Below are 21,420 nucleotides of genomic sequence, written 5' to 3' on the forward strand. Positions count from 1 at the left end.
TAAGATTGGGCCCTTTTAAGAGGCTTAAAACCCTAAAACAAGGCCATTTTGCACAACCAAACAAAAGATAGTGCTCACATGGGCCATCATCTCAAAAGCATAGATTCATTACACAGATCCGCGAGCTGAGCAGAACGTTCGAGAAAAGCCTGGTTGAATCTCCTGCCATTTATTCAAACAAACATCAACCAAACTTCCTCTTTCCTCCCTCTGTAATTCATAATCTTCACGAAGCTTCCTCCGAAAACAGATTGATAGAGGTTTCATCATAGATCCATTCCTTTTCCATTTCAGCATTCAAATTTCGCGTCAGGCGTTTGTTTGTTTGAATCAGATATTGTATTCTTGGTGATCGGGAAGATTGGAACAAGCTTTTCTTTATTTGCTTCGTGATGGAGAATGGAGGAGCTGTTTCGTCAGAGACCCAACAAGGTGCGTCCTACACTTATTGGGTTAGGGAAACGCGCCAAGATGCAGCTCCACTTCCTGTTCCTCGCAAGCTTTCTGCTGATGACATTCTCGCTTCTCAAGCGTCTCAGCCTCCTACACTTGGCTCCGTCTGGAATCGGGTATTTTCTTTGGTTTTTTAATTGGGTTGTTTTCTTTGCATTGGCATTTTTTTTTTTTTTGGTTAAAGTAGAGATAATATGATTTGATTTTCTGCAGGATTAATGGCTGAAGGAATTTAAATCATGTTTAAAAATTGATATTGAAGTCCACTCCTATGTGTTAGGAGGCTTGAATTTCTTACCAACTAAAAGTTTTGAAATGACTTTCAATTCTGGAATTTGGAATATTGGTTAAAGTAATGAGAAAGATTTGGATGGAATGTAGCTATTTTTATTTATATTTATATTTATTTATTTGTTAAGAAGGAGGTTTGCTGGAAAAATGAAGAAAAATGTTTGCTAATATAGTGTTTTAGTCCTGATTGACCCTTCATCTGTTAATATTTTCCAACTTTGAGACAGTTTGTTAAATATCTTTGACCTGGATGATGTCGATATCAGGAAGAAAGTTGGAATTTGTAAATAAGGGAGGTAGTCAAACTTTGTTTATGATTAATTTGCCTAACTTTGAGATATGACACGGCAAATATTACATTGAATGTGCCTTTTACTATGGAAATTTGGATGTTGAGATATACTGCTAATAACTTATTAGAAGTGACGATTTGGTGGCGATCAACTTAGATTCTCTTATACATGGAATGCCGCTAAAATGATTGGCTTTTGGGATGATCTTCGTTTCTAGAGGGTTATCTATTTGTCTGATTGCTGTGGTTTGCACTATTCTTGTAGGCTGGAACTTGGGAGGAGAAGAACTTGAATAAATGGGCAAGTGATAGAATGAAGGTTCGTAGCACAATAGGAGCAATATAATTGTACTTTTTTCTGTCATGCCAGTCTATCTGCTGTTGCCTCTTTCTAAGAGTTCTCTCTTTCTTTTCTGTTATTGTAGGAGTTGCTATTGTCAGTGGCCTCCTTGGAGTTCTCCAGTGGTAAAGCAGAAATAGCAGATGTGTCAAAATGTGTTGGGGATGTAAGTTTCCTGTTGTCTTTTTATTTTAATCGTACAAATAATGCTTGTTCCATAAATTCAAGTGTGAATACTTTTGGCGGGATTTGCAGTGTCATGTATCATACAAATCTTTACCAGCTTATAGTGGTGTAATTCTTGAATTAAATCTGGTGGGTCCATATTATTTACTCTCAATTATTTGTTCATTTTTGTTTAGACAGATTTGACAAATCTTGAAATACAATGTAGTAAATGGAAAACCATATGAAGAAGTTGACTGTTCAGTCCAAAATTTAATGCCCTCGGATGTGGCAACATTAAAATTTGAGACATAGTTGTACTGTTTGAATCTGTAAATTGGCGAGCCTACTGAATTTTTTTTGTCAAGTTCTTTGGTTTCTTTCAGGAATTGAGTCAACTAATATAATTCTATCTGTTTGATGCTTTCATTTTTTCCGTTTCATTTTCCTAATTTGATGAAGAATCATTGATTTTGAATTAATAAGACTGCTTTGTTTATTTATTAAACATTACTGGAAATCAATTGCAATTCCCTTGGGATATTTCATTTTCAATGATAATTGGGTGAATCTACCGTTTTACAAGTTTCTGATAAGTTATAAAATCCCATTATGGCAAGCAAGATGTCATATCACCCTGTCTTTCTTACTGCTTTAAGTTCTATTTGGTTGCTCGGTTTAAGGTATTTTGTGCCGTTTGGTATTGTTTTCGCCTGGATTTTGTTACTCTTGTTAGGGCTGTGATTTTAGTACTTTTGTTCCTCCTTTGTAATGACTGTGTTTTAGCCTTGGACCATTTTATATTGAGATTAGTTTGTAGGAAATGATGAGGGTGTTATTGTCAATCTAGTTGAGATGTTTGGGTGCACCTCCTGATTCATAGGAATTTTGCTCATTACTTTTTGTACAACTCGCTTGTACTTTGAGCATTAGTCTCATTCAATTTCATTATCTTGTACTTTGAGCATTAGTCTCATTCAATTTCATTAATGAAGAAACTTGTTTCCTTTTTTTTAAAAAAATCACCGTTCTTTCTTTTGCAACCATTTTCCGACTATTAATAAATTAGTTAGTGTTTCTTACAAAAAATCAGGGTGTCCACTTCATGGTATCCTTTGATGATCTTGTAGGATAAGAAATCGTGTACATTGCAGATGTTTGCTTTTTTATTTAAAGCATCAGATGGGTTGAATTGTACGGTTTTTTCTCTTTTTCTGGGTCTTTTGGTCTTTTACGGTTGACCTCGCTGCACTGTTTGTTACTGGGATACTATACCACACTTGTTTTATTAGCGGTTGCTGGTCTGTTGGAGGTTGGAGGTGGTGACTTCATTGACATTGGTCTTAAAACAATGCTTTATGTAGCTTTGCGTAATGCGTAGTTAGCAACTGTCGTAAGAAAGAGGGAGATTATGTTTGGTGTTGAAAATTGTGTATTTACACCCGTTAAAATGTCCTGCCTTCAACAAAACTAGAAAGAAATGATATTTTTATGTGCTTTAGTACAACCCAACCTTTGGTGGAAGAAATTTGAACATTTGACCAATTGATTGAAGACTTGTTCTAACTCATGTTGACATAAGAAAATATGATAACAAATAATGTCAACACCAGCATTTTAAATATTCAATTGGTCACATGACGGGCAGATTCCCCAATTTTTTCTTCTATCCTTTCCTAGAAAAGAAGAAATGAATGTAAATCCTTCCTCCCTAAGCTGGAAATTGCTTCATGAAAAAATGAACTTACAGTTAAACAATGAGACGTAAAAAACAATGCATCGTTCATGCCTGCAATGAAGTACTGACACCATTTTTTCCAACACTTTTTGGTTAGTATATCAATGACCCAGACTCTTATATTCTACATTCATGTGTGCAGGCTTTTTTAGTGACCGTTCGTAACAAGAAACGTGTTGGTTATACTTATGAATTGACATTGAAAATTAAAGGTAGGGTGGTCAGCTTAATTGCATTTATTTAGTATCACTTTCCTTTTGTCTATGCAGTCACTGAACTATCACAATTAATAAATCATATCAGGTGAGTGGACTATAAGACAGGAGAAGAAGACCGTGAAGGGGCATATAGATGTCCCAGAATTCTCATTCGGTGAGCTAGATGACTTGCAGGTACATTGTACTACGTTTTCATTACTGAATTTTGGGGACTGCAAATTTTTTTAATGGTTCTAGGGTGGTAATCATCAAGAGACTCGGTGGAGAAAACAAGAATAATTAATATAAACAAACTCATTTTTACAGGCGTTAGGCTGCCTTGGGTGTGGACTGTACACTATATTACCTTTTCCCTGATTTTTCACTCATATGGTAGATAAGTTCTTCAATGTCAATCCATATAGTTATTTGAATCTGCTCTTGCTGAGAAGACAACTCAGCCCACAAAAGAAAGCTCAATATTGAGCACAAAGAATAGAGAACCAAGTTCTATTTTAATCCTACTAGCAATTTCTTTCTCATTTTTCTATGTATGCTTTGATTATTAACTCACCCTTCCTATCGTTTAAGTATGAGTCTCTCTCGATGAGGGTACCCTCGAATCAACCTACCTTTCAGCTGAACCTTGATTCACTCCGTATCAAATGAACCTAGGGTGAGGCAACGTGTGGATCAACAAGGCTGATACTGAATCCAGTTTCTATGCCTTGAGCATGAACATTATCTGATTAATCTAATAACCTGGTAATCGAATCTTTCAGAGACAAGAAATCTTCAAATGGGTTTTGTTTTCGATGAGGAAGGTGGGGAAGTGATTTTGTTTCTGGTTTTGCAAACGCTCCCATGCACCAAACACCTTAGGTGGTGTAGAGCTCAAGATTAAGATAGTAGAGCTGGAGGTTAGCAGCAGCTTCTCAGTGAACATCCTAGTGATCATTGGTCTGCCCAATTGGGCTCAGGGCTCAACATCTCAAAAAGGTTAAATAAACAACAAGGGACGACATTTGGGTCAAGGACTATAGTTGTGAATGCCTGGGCCTGCAATATGAAGAGTTTTTTCTAGACATAAAATTTATGTATTTTAGTGTTGGGGTTCACGAACTCTTCAAACCAAACAAGGAGTCTTCACTTCCTCACCTCGTACCTCTCCAACTCGTTGAGTCTAACACCACTAATAGTCTTCCAGAGAGGTTTAGGCGACTGAAAGCAAGTGAATATTTTGAATGACATTGGTTGTTGCTTCATTTATGTATTTATTTTGAAGAAGGTTAGTACATCAATGATTAATGGTGATTTACTGAACATGACTTCTTTAATTATCCTCTAATAATACTTTTAACTTATTGTTTTACATATATGTTATGGTAGAAGGGATTTATTTCAATAGCTAGTTGTGATTCTGATCCATGAAGTTTTACTTGTGAAACGTTGCAGATGGACGTGAGACTGAGCGAAGAGGAAGATCTTCTGGGTGAGGATAAGTTTCAGATTTGCCAAGATTTGAAGCGATTTTTGCAGCCTGTTCGTGAACAGTTGCTTCAATTCGAACAGGAACTCAAAGAAAGATAATAAGAAAAGGTTAATTCTCAACATTAATATGTACCAATTGTTATTGTACTCCAACGGTTGATTGGCAAGAATGTCTTATTGGATACCCTTTCAAGGATCATAAATTATATGAACAAAGACCATATTTTAGGGCCTTTGAGGTGATTCAATTGTAATGCAACTTAATAACTTAATTTGTTCGGGAACTTCTTAGATTCTTCCAATGTTTAACATACTTGAGCTCCATAATTGTGGTGGGACATTCTTTTAGTGACGTGAAGTGAGTTATAATAGTCGATACGGTTAATATGCAGGGAATTAGGATTTAAATATGCAGTGGGAAATTAGGATTTAAATAATTTATATGTCTTCACCGTTCTTTAATGTCAAGAGTATTTGTTTTGAGGTTGAAAAGTTTGTTGATCAATTTTTAGATACGAGATGGAACGACAATTGTTACTAACCAACTGTCGTCACCAATTAACCTATTAAGAAAAACTTGATACAAGTACTTTTAGGCATTTGTGTTTTTATTTTAACATTTTTTTAATCAAGAAGTGTTTAAATAAAAAGTAAAATTTTGAAAACCGTTTTGTGATGCATACCAAATATGCTGTTAGTTTAATAATAATAATATTTTTTAAAATACACCCATTCTTTTTTTCTTTGGTTTTGGTTGTAAACTATTATTATTATTAGATTATACTTTTAAAAGAGTTTTTCTATTCATCAACAATTTTTCACACACACACACATATATATAAAATTCATTATATTTAGGTAAATTTACATTATTATTGCAGGACATTTTTAAATTCTCTCTCTTCTCACTTTCTTTTTAATCAGGTGCACTTTTACATATTTTCGCTCTTAAAATTCTTACTCCTCTTCGACAATATTCTCTCTTGAACAATTTTTCTTTTTTTCTTAGTCTTTTTCATCTTCGACAATATCAAGATCGTTTATATTCCTCTGTCAAGATCATTGTAGTGAGTTTGTTTTCGGTAAGAATTCTAAATATTGTTTTTATATGAATTGTTTAGACGATTATAAAATTTCATTATGAAGATTGTTATTATTTTTGTTTGTGGTAAGAATTGTAATTTTGTTTTTGTTTCAATTGTTTAAAAGATTTAAGTATTACGGTAGGAATTATGTATTTCATTACGAAGATCGTTAGTTTGAAGTTTTTCACAATCATTTACATTGAATTAAGAATTTTATATTCTATTATGAAGATCGTTTTTGTTTTTTTTTTGTGGTAAGAATTTCAAATTTTGTTTTCGTTTTAAATGTTTAGAATATCTAAATATTATTGTAAATTATGCAATTCATCATGAAGATCGATGGTTTGAAGTTTTTCACGATCATTTACATTGAGCTATACGATCATTTACCACTATCAACACGATCGTTTACCAATATTAACACGATCTTTTACTTCATTCAATACAATCATTTACCGTAGTCAAAACTTACAATCGTTTATCATGGTCAACACGATCGTATAATGTATATTATTTCACTGCACGATTGTTTATTCTTGCATTGTGTTTACTATGATCGTTTTGCAGTGATAGATGTATATCTATGTCTATCTATTTCTTTCTATCGCTATTAAATACTTAATTGTATTTTTTTTACATAATACAATGTCTATTCTTATGGTTGTTTTTTTATGGAGGTCAATGAAATGGATGCAATGTCTATGAGAATTACTCAGTTGCTGGAATTTTGGTAGATGTCCGAATCAACTTTAATTCTTTGGGGTTGGCATAATGTACAAAGAGATTCAATTGAATGAATTAGTAGAATTATCTGTTTTACACTATTTTGGTAAAATCAACGTTCAAACTGTGGTGCCAATAAAGAAACACAATGATGTTGCTTGGGATTTAAGCTTTTGCTAAAGATGCAACTAGTAGACATCCATTAATTGCTCATGTATGTGTTAATTCTCTGAAAAGGTCTTCTTCTAGTTGTGTATGGGAGAATATTGAGATGTCGTTGAATATAGGTTTTTCTTCTTCTGTTTCAAATGATGAAGTTATAAGAGAGATTTCTTATCATGGTGATTTGAATGAAGAAAATTTATTTGAAAGTAAAGAAATGTTTTCAAAGTGTTTTTGTATAATAGTAGTAAAGAACAACTTTTAGTTTAGAACTACAGTATCAAATTTAAGGTCTATTGAATTCAGATGTTTGCAAGAATGGTGCAAATGGTATGTTCGGGCATCTCGTTATAAGAAGACCGAGTTGTGGATGCTATGAAAATACATTTCTGACCCTGACCGTTCACTGAATACTATTCAAAGTTGTCACATGCAAGCTTCTTCAATAGTAATTAGCAGTTGCTTGTTAGATAATTTTATGTTCATATCTACTGATCGTTCCATTCCAAAAGTGATTATCCATAATGCTCGTACAAATTTTGGAGTTAATATAAGTTATCAAAAAGGTTGGAGGACAAAAGGACATACAGTAAAGATCTTAAAAGGTGACGCAGTTGAATCATACACGTTGATTCCAAGCTTCTTTGGTAAATTGGTTAAATATAACCCAAATATGATCAACTTTCTATATCAAATTTACATTCATTCACAGATAGATGAAGATAGACAAATATCATAGTCTATCTAGATAGACAAATATTAGCATCTATCACAACCTATCTGTTCTCTTTTGTTGGTGCTGATAGAAATGTTTTGTAATTTTTATAGGTACATGCATTGCTTTAGAGATGGATAATAGTGGTCATTTTAAGTTTTGCTTTATGGCTTTTGGTGCATAAATTGAGGGGTGAAAATATTGTAGACCTATGATAGACATGGATAGATTGCTATTTGTGTCTATTTTATATATATCGAGATTGAAATCTATTTGTGTCTGTCTCAGATAAATACAAATAGGTGCTATCTTTGTTTATCTATGCCTATTTGTGTCTATTTTTTTTTATTTCCCTTTATTTGTCTTATGTATTAGGTTGATTCAATTAGTATCACTGAATACAAAGTAATGGAAATCAACAATTCATTGTGAAGTTAAATTTAGGATCTTGTAACTGTCGAGTGTGGAATTTTGAGAAAATTCTATGTGCACATGCACTTGCTGTTCTATGAATGCTTAAATTAGATACTGATGTTCTTATATGTATATGAGTTTTATTATAGAGAAACGATATTAGCAAGATACAGTGGTTGAATTCAACCTGATTGAATTCATTTGGATTGGAGACTTGAAGATGATGTTGTGAAAACATTGCCTCCAATTGTTAAACGTCAAGCTAGAAGATCAAGAAAATAAAGAATTTCATCTATAAGGCGAATTTAATAGCTCATTGAGATGTTCCAATTGTAATCGTAAGGGCACAATAGTACAACTTGCAAGCAAAATTTGAACAATGAATGAAAATAGGTGATTTTTTTTCTTTCATTGTAATACGTATATCTACGAATGTATGACATTAGAGTTGATGAATGACTACAAGATCATGCAGATTTAATAACAAAATCCTTTAGATTTAGTTAAGAGATCGTTTACATGTAATAACAAGATTGTGTAGAGTTGACTACAGATCGTGTAAAGTGCACAGTAAGATCGACTAGGATCGATGTTTCGATCATTTAGATTTAAGAATTTGATCGTTTAGTTTTAGTTATAAGATCATTTTGACTTAACTACATGGTAGTATATGTGTCATGTCTCACCCCAAATGTCACACCACACAACCAAATAGAGGGTGTGCCGCTTAGATATTTAATGCATACCTCATGTAAGATAGCACGCCGAACACCTAGTAAGCGAAACAACTCTTCTTTTCATCTTTTCGTGAAGCTCTTCCACTTGAGCCTTCGAGACCTTCATATCTTTGTACAGCAGAAACAACTCAATAAATTACACAGCAAAAATAACTTAAAAATCCTTCTCTTTATTAGCTTAAAGCTTACTAAAGTACAAATTACAAATTATAACTTTTCTTTGCAAAAATAAATCAAATATGATATTCTCACATCCTTCTTCTTCCCACCAAGGCGTAACATACCTTCATTCCTTCATCCACCACCTAATGTTGCTCTCTAAACATTGATACTTAGTATACCCACTTTAATTATTGCTATTTCCCTTCTTTGCCATTTCAATTGCTTCCTTGAGGCGAGTGCTTAGGTGTGAAGCTTCTCTTTCTCTTCCTTACATTGCTCACCCAACTACCTCGATTTTGAAGGCAATATTCAGGGCTTCCTTTCTCTGGCTTCTGGATTCTCACATCTCTCTTCCCTACTTAGCTGAGATTTGAGCATTAAGGAGCGGTGATATTACCAACCGGCTCCTTGAAAGCATTATGAGATGACATGGCTAGCACACTATGTAAGACTATAGAGTAACTCTGTCTTTCTCCTTAACTAGGCTATAACACTTCAAAACCAACCTTCGCATGACCTCAATGCTTGACAACCTAGAGAGGGAAAACATTAAAACATAAGTCAAACAAACTTAGTGAGCAACATGTTTAAAAAAAAACCTTTTTGGAAAAACGTATATAATCCACAATGATAATAATATCAACCACAATGGATAAAGTACGTCGCATCAAACAACTAACACAAGCCGCATAATCCACAACAGTTCGATATTCATATAGCAAACACAATGATGACATATGCTCGAACCATTTCATAACAAGCTTAATTTTGAGACATAAGATTCTGCCCTCGCCTAGATTTAGGATTCGCTCTCACTAGTATCATCCAAGTTACCTAGGATTTCCACCAGCATCCCACCATATTTATTCATTCACAGACTTGTGTGTCACACTCAACTAGTGTCCCATCATTGTCTTACTCAGACTTTACAAAGCAAGCGCTACAATGCCATACACTGGATACATTTTACAACAAACTTGGCTCTGAGACCTTAGATTTTCTCTTTGTTTAGACCTGGAATTCGCTCTCACCAGTATCATGTGAGTTACCTGGGATTTCCACCAACATCATGCCATATTCATTAATTCACAGACTTGGGAATCATACTCAACCAGCAGCCTACACTGTTTTACTCATATAACCATGCAAATATAATAAGGGAGCCACTACAAGAAATAAGCTTTTCCCCGTCGCAGCAACACGTTGCTGAAAACCCTCACCCACGTCGTAGAAGGTTTCTGCGACGTCGTGGACAACGTCGGCAGAAACGTCGCAGAAAGCTCATTGGGGATACTACTTTCCGTGAACTAAGTGACGCCAACATCGGGAAACTTTCCTCGACACACTAGTCAGTATGTCGCAGAAGGCTTCTGCGGCTTGATATTGCAGAAGGCTTCCGCAGCGTGGCATTGCAGAAAGTGTCCACGAGGTGACGTCGCACAAGGCTTTAATCTTTTTTATTTATTTTGTCATTTTTTTTATTTTTTTTATTTTATTATTAAATCTTTTTTATTATTTATTTTAACTAAGTCCCGACATACTAAAATTTGCAGTAAAACGATTAAAATAAAACTACATTCATTACAAAATCATACATGAAATATGCTAAATACAAATAATTTAAAACACTACATTAAAAAAAACTCGAAAGCTAATGTTCTAGTGCGCTGTAGTTACGAACGCGAATGCCAAACCTAAAAGTTACATAAAAATATAGTTAGAATATTAGATATGCAAAATTAAACAAATAAAATGTTAAAAAGTGTGTACTCTAAGTGATCACAAACCTCTCCGTGATCGACTCATCTCCTCGAGCATCTTCTTCATCTCCTCCATTTGTCATGCATGGTCCGCCATTTGTCGATCTCGCTCCTCCATTTGTTGTGCATGGTCCGCCAGTAGTCAATCTCGCTCCTGCATTTGTCGATTTCGCTCTTCCTCCCTCAGGCGTTGTTCTTTGATCATTCAGTTAGTGTTTTCAAGGCTTGCCTTTAGTTCGCTAATCTCTATTATGTGTGATTGATAGTCATACATAGTGGAGGAATAAGATGAAGCGACAATCCTAAACTTGAGTTTTGGGCCCTAACCAAGACCTTTTGAGTAGCTCGATTGTCTACCCAAAATTGTCTTGCATATCTCGTCCTTAGTTAATGGTTGAGAACCGTCTAGGACAGGCTGGGACTGAAGTTCTACAATTTGATTTTGCACTATAGAAGCTTGTAATTAAGTTTGAGAGATAATCAGACTTAAAAACAGAATTGAAAGTATAACAAAACATAAAGTTTTCTAACTTACAAAAGTGTCCTCTACTGCTGGTGAAATGAACTTGGCACTACTACCAGTGTGCGTTTCTCTGAATAGCTCAACACGGTCTACCGAACAACTATGTAGTTCGGTGAGCTCTGTTTGTCTCTGAAGAAACGACTTTGTACCGCTCCTATCACTACAAGAAATAAGATTTTTTCAACGTAGCAATACATCATCGAAAATCCTTACCTACATTGGGGAAGGTTACTGCGATGTTGGCAGGCATGTCGGGATACTTTCCACAACGTAGCTCACGTCAACGACAGAAAAAATTTCCCCAAGGCATGCTGCAAAGAAAGGCTTCCGCGACGCAGCGTCGCAAAAGACTAAAGATTTTCATATTGAATGATAAATATGAAAATTGTGTATTATGTATGATATAATAAAATGTTACTAAATATTAACTAAAGATTTGAAACCTACGAATCCAAAAATATGGTATAAATTGTAGAATAAATATAGGGATGTTGATCCATCTGAAAATAAATATTTATTTAATATTTTTATAAAATTGAATGATATGCAAATAGAGTGTATTTGTGATTTTTGATTTTGAGTTATATTCCATCCTTTTAACCTACCCAAATACAATAAACAATTTTTCAAGTGAAATTTAAAAATATTACTTCAACCAGTTTTGCTATAAATCAAAATATGTTTGGATTTGATATTTTTCAATTTCTTAGTGGATTATTTTTCCATTCTCACTATTTTCTCTTTGAGATTTATCACTTTCTCTCAACTGGGCTTAAAGCCCCGACAACTTAACCAAACTTTTGTGAGCGAAGTGCATTTGGGCAACTGCTGGAAGCCTGCAGCTTCAAGCGCTTCGAAGAAGAAGAAGAAAATCCATGGAAAAAGGGCAAAGTGCCTCGGAAAATATGAGAATTTACGTCGGGGGGCTGGGTGCCGCCATGACCGAAGACGATCTCCGAAAGGTTTTTCACAGCGTCGGCGGTGTGGTGGAGGCCGTCGATTTCGTTCGTACCAAATCTCGCAGCTTCGCTTATGTCGACTTCTTTCCGTCCTCCCAATCTTCCCTCTCCAAGCTTTTCAGCACTGTAAGTTTTTCTCCTCGATTCCATTGCCAAACTCATTGTATAGATTACCTTTTCTTCATGTGCTCATATCCGTTTTTTGGCCGCGACTTTAACCTAATGTTAGTTCGATTGAGGTACTGTTCGTACCTCTTCATGAATTGAACGGCTTGTTCCTAGTTTAGCTGCTGAAAAGTTTGATATTCTTATACACAGTACAATGGATGTGCTTGGAAAGGAGGAAAGTTAAGGCTTGAGAAAGCCAAGGAAAATTATCTTGCTCGTTTGAATCGGGAGTGGGAGGAAGATGCTCAAATTAGGGATAATAATGTTGGTGCAGACATGGAGCTTGTTGCTCCAGAATCTACTGAGCATGTCACCAAGTCGGAGCACATTAATATTTTCTTTCCAAGCTTAGGAGAGGTTGTTCTTTGCTTATTGAGTTTTCATTTTGGGCTGATGCAATTAATGGTTGTTCATTGAATTCTTAAGCATGAAATTTTGTTTACAGGTGAAGCCTTTGCCAATTAGTGGAACAGGGACCCACAAATATGACTTTCCACATGTTGAGGTGCCTCCTTTTCCTGTGCATTTCTGTGACTGTGAAGAGCATAATGCTTCTTCTCCCATTGGCAATTCTAAGTACACAAAAACAAGAGATTTGAATGCTGAGAATGGTGGAATGGATGAAGATGAAATCAAGATGATGAATGCAGTGTTGAGCAAGCTCTTTGAGAGGAAAGAAGCTTCTCAATCTAATTGTAACGATTCCATGGCACTCAATGATAAACACAACTCCACGACGTCGACTGATAATCAACTACTTGAAGATAATAAAGTGGACAGTGACGAAGACAACCTTGTGCTTAATGTGATGGCTAGTAACTGCAATTCCAAAACTATGGCATTGAACAGGGGAAATAAAATCTTCAAAGCTCATGGGAACAGTAAGGTTAAGAATCATGCCACCATCTCCACCATTGCTTTTCTTTTAGGCTCTATTTTGGTAACTATTTGGTTTTTATTTTTTAATTATTGAGAATTAAGCCTATAAAAACTCATTCTACTCCAAAATTTCTTGCTTTATTATCTATTTTCTACGTTTGTTTATCAAAACCAAGCCAAGTTTTGAAGAATAAAAAGACTAGTTTTTAAAAATTTGTTTTTGTTTTTTGAATTTAGCTAAGAATGTTACTTTTACTCAAGAAAGATGAGAACCATAATACAAAATTGAAAGAAGGGGCTCAATTTTCAAAAACCGAAAACCACAACTACGAATAAAATGGTTACTATAAGGGCCTTTTTATTTATTTAGGGTGGAGGAAATACTTAAGAAGGCAATGTTCATTCCAAGGGTTTGTTGCAGTGTTTTGGATTCTTACATTTAATTAGAATTTATTATCTTCAACTTTGAGTTGAGGTATACTTATGAAAGCGAACCATTTCAGGATGCTGTCAGGGACCAGAAAAATAATTGCAGAGTTCAAAGCAAGAAAAGGAAATCTTTTATTAGTGAGGAATTTGATGGTAATGAATCTGTACCCAGCATCTTTACCAGCAATAGGGGCACAGATCCATCATATGATCCAGCTAGATCCTCAAGACCTCAAGCTCCTGATCGAGGTCCACCAGTTCAATCTTTACGGTCTCAGAAATCTTCATGGAAAACACTTATTCGGGATAAGAGTAATGTTTCATTTTGCATCTCAGACATTCTGTCTTCAGTTCCTTCAGCAAATGAAGAGAAAGCAGAAGCAGATGATCTTAATATAGCTCATTCAACTCCTAACAGAAATAGTAACCTTGCAAGCACTGCAGTTTTAGGAAGCGAAATAGATGAAATTCAATCAGGGAAGATCAATGTTCCTTTCAGCATTACAGACGTGCTGCCTTTGGTTCTTTCAGCTGATCAAGAGAAAGCTGCTTCTGCTGATCAAGAGAAAGCTGCTTCTGCTGATCTGAATCTAGCTCATTCAACTCCTAACATAAATACTGACGTTGGGGCTGACCCAATATCAAAAAGCAAATCAGAAGAAATGGAATCTGTGGAGAGCTTCCAAGACGCCCAATGTACAGTTCCAAATGTCACCTTGAATAAAGGCAGAGGTTCTTCATGGCGGAAAAAATCCTCATGGACGCAATTGGTCAGTGAGGAATTCACCTCCTTCAGTATTACTCAAATTTTACCAAATAGTACTTCTGAGAACCAGGTGCAAGGGGAATCCGGTGATATCAATGCTAATTTTTCTGCTTGGAGCGAAACTAATGCTCCGAGAAAGCAAGACAGTGAATGTATAGCTAAAGATGAGTCTACTGCATTTGTTATTGGAAAAGGCGAAATTGGCTGTAATGATGTCAAGCAGAATGAACCACAAGCAGTGCAAGAGTGTGAGACCTGTCCAACCCAAATTACTGAGAGTAATTTTCCACAGCAAGAAGGTTCATTTGATGAAATAAGTGGCGACACTTGCCCGTTTATGAGAAATTCTCAGTCGGTAGCAGAGTGGACGAAGATAAAAGCTGCTCTTTCTGGTGGTTCTAAGAAGAAAAAACAGAGACAATAGATCACTCATTATCAAAGGTATGTAACTCTTGAATCTTGCTTGAATGAGGGGCCATGATTGTATCTGAACTTAAATTGGTTTCATCTACTAAGGAACAGTTTGATGCAGCTTTGAGTAGGTTTATGTGTATGACTAGGCTGAATGGTAATTTCATTTATGCATACACAAATAAGATTGACTCTTGTTTTCACTAATTGTAGATTATCTATTTTTTTTAATAGAAAACCACATTTTAATAATTGTATTTATCTACAGTGTTAGAACTGAGTTTGGGATGACATTAGGGGATGGAAAGCTCTTTTAGCCAATTAAAATCATGCTTGAAAATTTTCGTATTGTTTGATTGGATAATCAAAAGTGCAAAAAAAAGTGTAAAAAATCTTTTTAATTTTTTTTTTTTTTTTTTTATGAAAACCACCTCTTTCATTGAAGAAAAAAATCCAGAGCAAAAAATATGGGGAGTGGTTGAAGTCTTTAAAAATGGGTTAATCTCTAAGGGTGTGTTTGAATTGATTTTTGAAGTGTTTAATTTTTAAAATAATTCATTTTAAGATAAATTGATGTGTTTGATATTGATTTTTTTAAAAATGAGATAATGAAATAAATTATTTTAGAGAAAACACATGCAATCAAATTTTAGAATAAATGTTTATTTGGTGTTTAACTAGGAATTTCTTCCAAATATCTATTTTTACTCTGTTATTTTTTTTGTTTTATTTTTAAATATTTTGAATATTTTTTCAATGTGTGTTCATATACATTTAAATATAGAAATTTGCAAATGTTCCTTTCTCAGTCAATTTTATTTTCCCTTAATATCTGTAAAAGAAATCATTAGGACGTCAATGAAGAACATGATCATTTAGTTTATGAAACGAAGATGGAATGAGGAACATGATCAAATTGCACACCTTATTGTCTAGTTGATATTACAGTCTTGGAAAAATTATTGTTATTTATATTTTTTCGTTGGAAATCAATTATTTTTTTATGGTTATGTATTCACATTTGAAGATATTTGTGCTTCCAAACTCTAATTATTCAAAAAAATTAATAAAAAGGTAAAATGAATGTTTTGTTTCAAGTAATTAAAAATATTAATAATTTCAAGTTCTTGAAATTAATTTTAAAATATATTTTTGAAAAAATGGTTGAAAATGTGTATCTTTATGGAATTAGTTCATAATGTTTAATAGTCTTTTATGGTAATTTGATCTAAGTATAAACATTATTAGTATAGGACAAACCAAACATAATTTTGCATATAAACATTTATAAATATATCAAATCAAACACTGCGTGTTTGGATTTTAAACTCATTTTATAAAAAAAGGTTTTTTAAAAAATGTATTCTTAAAAAAATATTTTGTTTTATAGGCAATCCAAATGCACCATAAACCTTCATGTGTGATTGAACTTCGAAAGCTAAGTTTGAGTTTGGGAATTGTTAGCGCCCAATGACAACCATTTAGAAAAGAAGTGGTCAAATTTCAAATATTGAATTGAAACACTCTTTAATTTTCTAAAAAATAACATATCTTATTTTAATGCTCATTATTCCATCGTATACTTAAACTTTACCCAAGGGAACATTTAAATACTCCAATTTAAGTTTTGTTAGAATGGACGAGTCATGACATGCATAAATGATCGTTATTATAGCTATTTTTATTAGAATAATGAGGTCAAAATGCATAAGAAGATGATCAGGACGCGTCATGAGTAAATTCATAAACATTTAGAAATACAGCTTACATAAGTGTCATACCTGTTCTATGCGATTACTATATCTAAATGCAGAATAAGTGGAAAAGAAGAAATGAGCAAATCGCAAAGAACATCTTGTGCAAAGACTATACGATGGTAACTAGATTGACGATTAAAAACCCCAGACAAGGAATCACGACATCACGCGAGAAAAGCTCACTAGAAGACAATGATGGTAGTTGGAGTGATTTGACTTAACACGACTAGATGTCATTAGTTGAGCTATACAAGCATTTCATCCTCACCAAGAGAAGGGAGACCCGAATAGGCCAAGAGATGTCCGAATAAACCTTGTCGCATTAGTTGAGGTATATTCATCACGTGGCTAGTGTCAATTGCCAATTGCCCAAGACGGTAAGTAGCAAGGATAGGGCTAATGCATGTAAGGAAGAGTTTGACAACAAACTTTACCGTAGTAAGGTAACTTCCAACATTTGTATCCTGAAAGGTGAACAAGTGCGAACAGTAGGCACCAAGAGGTTGTCATACTTAAACAAGAAGTCCTATAAGTATTATAAGTCAATTCATTTAGGCATAGTTTGCTTAATCAAGCATAGTCAATTGCATCTCGAAAGGTGAGCAAAGTGTGGCGTCTAAACACTTTGAGAGAATGTTGCCTTAATCATGTGCTGATTATGCAGTTATATCGCATCAAGACTTTCAAACTACTTAATTACCTAACAATGTGTAAACTCCTCTCTTCACATTTTTCTCGCATACAAGTTAGTTTGTTTAACACCTTGCCATAACTTATTCTCTGTGCATGAGTCTCTAGCTGTAGGTAAGTAGTTGTAGTTAGCGTTATATTCTTTCAACTTAATTGTCATAACGCCTAAACGATAAGTGGACCCTAGAACTAAAATCTATAAATAATTTTCTATGTTCGATCCTAAATCACCTAGGTAAACCTACTTTTCACTTGCACTTGGGCAAACAGTAGAAAAACTTGTACTTATTGAGAACTTATGTATCACGCGATGAAGAGGCACATAGTAAGCACCTTACATGCTATGATTATGACCCACGACTCATCGCCTAGAATTAAAGCATGTTATACAGAGAGTCACGGTAAGCACATTATGCGCAATGACCTGACTTAGTGACGTATTGCAATCGCGCTACACACACAAAAGCTATTAAGTCTAAACGAACAACCAACAAGAATCCCTCTATGTGATCCACACTACTGAATATGATTTACATAAGCTTTACCCTCACCCGGTTCTGTAGTTCAGGGATATCTTGCAGTTGTTTCACGACTTCAACACACAATTCAACCTTTGTTGCACGCTCTTCTTTTGGCCAAACTACAATTGCCTTTAATTGATCTTTCTAAATTTCATTGCATTCTTAATCACCTCTACCGTTTCATAATGTTGGTTACCTTGTTTCCTTTTACTTCCACGTGAACAATTTCTTCCTTCACTTGATCGACCTGCACGTATTCCTAACATCTCATCTAGTGACATATCCACTCCTTGGCTATACATCGTTGGGATGTCTTGATCATGTGAATCACCAAGGGGAACACCGTCATTAAAATTGTTTGGCACATTTTAACCCACATCAACAAAGATCTCTGAGCGTGCTCCTGTATCCCAATCTTTATCGAAGACATAAGATCATCCTAATATGGTAATGATTTGTGTAGAAGGCCTTTGACTAGAAGATAACTCTGTACAAACATAGTTCAAATAGATTAGTTGAGGATTGAGATTATAAAAGTACATAAAATTGTATTGTTAAATTAATACCTTGACCCAACTGTCAAACAACTCTTGTTCTGTGAGAATGCATTGATATTCTTCATTCCATCCAAACTTACTACACGATGGCCCCCTCATTTATGTAATTGCTTGGTTGGTTTTTTTAAGGGATTTCACACGAAAATCTATAGTCGACGATCCTTGGATATTAGTATTGGAAAACTTCCCTGCCATCATCCGCTGTAATTGGGCCAAGTAGCCAGGTCGAAATGTCTCATTATCTAACCTCCATCTACTAGATGAAACCAATTACACCAAGCACTCAACCACTTTTTTCTCTTCCTCTTTAGTCCATGCGTGTTTTGGTGTTTTTGAAGAACTTTCCATTATATTGTTATATATGTACACAATTTTATAAAGTGGAACAAGAGGTGTTAGTATTCAACACAATTAATTGTAGACAATCAAAATTATGTATTTAGTAAACATCACAATAAGAACATAAATGAAGAGTGTTCCTAGTGCAAAACTCTCTTCAAGCATATTATTATCCAAAAAATTTCACAACACATTAGTAGTTTAGAACAAAGTTTCAAAAGATTTGGGTAGATTACATACAACCCGGATCATGTGTGATTAAAAGAAGTTAAAACTATAAAAATGTATGGAAGATGTTTTGCCATATTGACATAAATACATTACAAAGTAAGAGAATTCCTATCCACAAATACGAAGGAGAAGACTCTTGAAAGAAGGCAAAGAAGGATGATTAAGAATCCAAAAACTTACAATTATGTTAGAGAATTAATTACGTAAAAAATGAGAAAAACCAACAGGAAAAATAATATTCTAGTACATAATTCTATCCACAAATATAACGTGTTATTTACAAACAAATAATGGTAAAAAAGATCTTTCAAAAATGTAAAATTTTGGTGTCTACAAAAGCTCGACTAATAAATGCTTACTCTTTACCAACTTGAAAAAATGTCACAAAAAAATATTAGCCACTAACTTCATTAAACAAAACACAACGACATTACTGATACTACAAACTAAAAGAAGGATGATATGCCACTATTGTTTAACTTGACGTCCACCCGTATATTAGAAGAAATGTAGGACAACGATTATAAGTGTTATTATTATAATTCATGGACCATTATTAATTAATAAAATGTTATTATTATAATTTCAATAAGTGTTATTGATTATATTATTAGCTTTGTCTTAATAACCTAAATCCAATAAACTAACATCCTAAGTTGTTTGATGAGTCTTGAACGGTATGTAGAGAAATACATGGTTCAATGTTCGAGATCAACTTAAAGGGTCTATAGTATAGGAGATAAGGTTGGGTACCTTATCCTGGTAACACTATGGATACGACTCACTTTGTATTTGATACAAACGCAATGATCCAACATGTTCGTGAATGTGACATGTGAGTGAGGGTACCATATGCAATGAGTTTGCATAAGACCAGACCACAAAATAGTAACCACTAGATGTAACTCCATTAACTAGTTGGGTTTCTATTTCATTAGGAACAATTCAAGGAGAATTTTTATGCTAAATTCTTCTCTGCTACTCTGAAAGATGTCAAGCGTCAGGTGTTCCTAAAACTGAAGCAAGGTCAAATGACTATGGAGTAGTATGATTAGGAATTTGACATGTTATCCCGTTTTGCTCATGAGTTAGTAAAAACCAAGGCTGACAGAGCCAACAGATTTGTTAGAGGCCTTAACTTGGAGCTCCAAGGTTTCGTTTGAGCTTTTAAACCAGCTACCCAAGCTGATGCACTGCGCTTGACAGTGGATATGAGTATGCATGAAAGGGTTGATCTGCCCAAGACTTCAGAGAAGGGTCAACCTCAAGACAGAAGAGGAGGGCTGAGTAGCAACCTACTAAAGTGCCAAAAAGAAATTTGAGTTCAAATGGTACTTTATGTCAGTATTAGCAGGAGATTACTGAGGCATATGAGAACTTGAGAGAAATACCTATTTGTCGTAGCTGTGGGAAACCTCATCCAGGTTGTTGTCTGGTAATGAGCAAAATTTGTTACAGATGTAAGCAATCAAGGCACACAGTTGACAAATGCCCTCAAAGAGTTGTTGCCACTAATTGGTAGGGGACTGAGAAGGCTGGACAGAAATGACAGATATGCTACCAACATTGGACAATGTGCACTAGTTTTGTCTGACGACGTCAGGTTTCACTTTATTTTATGTATCTGGTTCTTGTTCAATATGCGTGTCTAGAAGTAGAGTCTTTGGGTTTTAGTTTGCCGGTCTCTTACTTAGTTTGGAAACTAGAACTTTCGAGGACGAAAGCTTATTAAAGGGAGAAAGATTGTAACGACCCAAAAATTTAGATAATTTTGGATTTAATTTTCATAGATTTGTTTATTTAGATTGAATTTATCGGGAGTTATTTTGATTTCACCTAATGAAAATTATTTGATTTATGGACATTGGAATTAATTATATATTTGTTGGATAAATATTTAATTAATTAGAGGATTTGAATTTGTGGTGATTGTTGAGAATTTGATCTAATTGAATGTTACGTGGCTGAAGTAAAGTTATAGATTAATTTATTTGAATATATTTACGTAAGCCTTGTAACATACAACTAGATCATCTTCTACCGTTGGTGTTGCATCGGAGAAGGAATGACAATTGATGACGAGAATCCTCATGTTAATGATTAGGGTTTGAATTTTCATTATTATCATACATGACCACAATCAAAGAAAAGAGAGAAACTAAATTTCAATTCATACCATATGGAGAGAGTGTAAATAAACCCTTCTTATTTTATTGATGATGAAAAAGGGCACATATATATATATATATAGCCACTTGATACAACCGTCTAATAACATAATGTAACAAAATAAAAACTAACAAAACTAATAAACTCTAATATTAGTATATCAAATGACCTTATTGCAAATATTATCGTTTAAAGGGCAATTAAACAACAAAGTATTTTGCCCTTATTAACCCCTCAACCTCGATCACCTGTTCACATATATATAGTTGAATAATAATAATAATAATAATGAACTA

At 34.3% G+C, this 21,420-nt stretch overlaps 2 protein-coding genes across 3 annotated transcripts; both read left to right on the plus strand.

The window, feature by feature from the left end:
• LOC101207721 lies at positions 1–5,294 on the plus strand. 2 transcript variants are annotated; one of them, XM_031890165.1, is made up of 7 exons: positions 32–260; positions 335–569; positions 1,302–1,355; positions 1,462–1,542; positions 3,422–3,491; positions 3,583–3,671; positions 4,932–5,294. In XM_031890165.1, the coding sequence occupies exons 2-7, from the start codon at positions 393–395 to the stop codon at positions 5,064–5,066; spliced, it is 606 nt and encodes a 201-aa protein (XP_031746025.1). In that variant the 5' UTR covers positions 32–260; positions 335–392; the 3' UTR covers positions 5,067–5,294. The 2 variants fall into 2 exon arrangements, with proteins under 2 accessions (XP_011660198.1, XP_031746025.1); XM_011661896.2 differs by having other exon boundaries at positions 1–569.
• Positions 5,295–11,993: 6,699 nt separating this feature from the next.
• LOC101203716 (hypothetical protein) lies at positions 11,994–15,112 on the plus strand. The gene is made up of 4 exons (XM_004139108.3): positions 11,994–12,333; positions 12,526–12,732; positions 12,821–13,261; positions 13,758–15,112. The coding sequence occupies exons 1-4, from the start codon at positions 12,124–12,126 to the stop codon at positions 14,871–14,873; spliced, it is 1,974 nt and encodes a 657-aa protein (XP_004139156.2). The 5' UTR covers positions 11,994–12,123; the 3' UTR covers positions 14,874–15,112.
• The last annotated feature ends 6,308 nt before the right edge of the window (positions 15,113–21,420 follow it).

The sequence above is a fragment of the Cucumis sativus genome, chromosome 1 (genome assembly GCF_000004075.3).
Source record: "Cucumis sativus cultivar 9930 chromosome 1, Cucumber_9930_V3, whole genome shotgun sequence".
NCBI classification, from domain to species: Eukaryota; Viridiplantae; Streptophyta; class Magnoliopsida; order Cucurbitales; family Cucurbitaceae; genus Cucumis; species Cucumis sativus.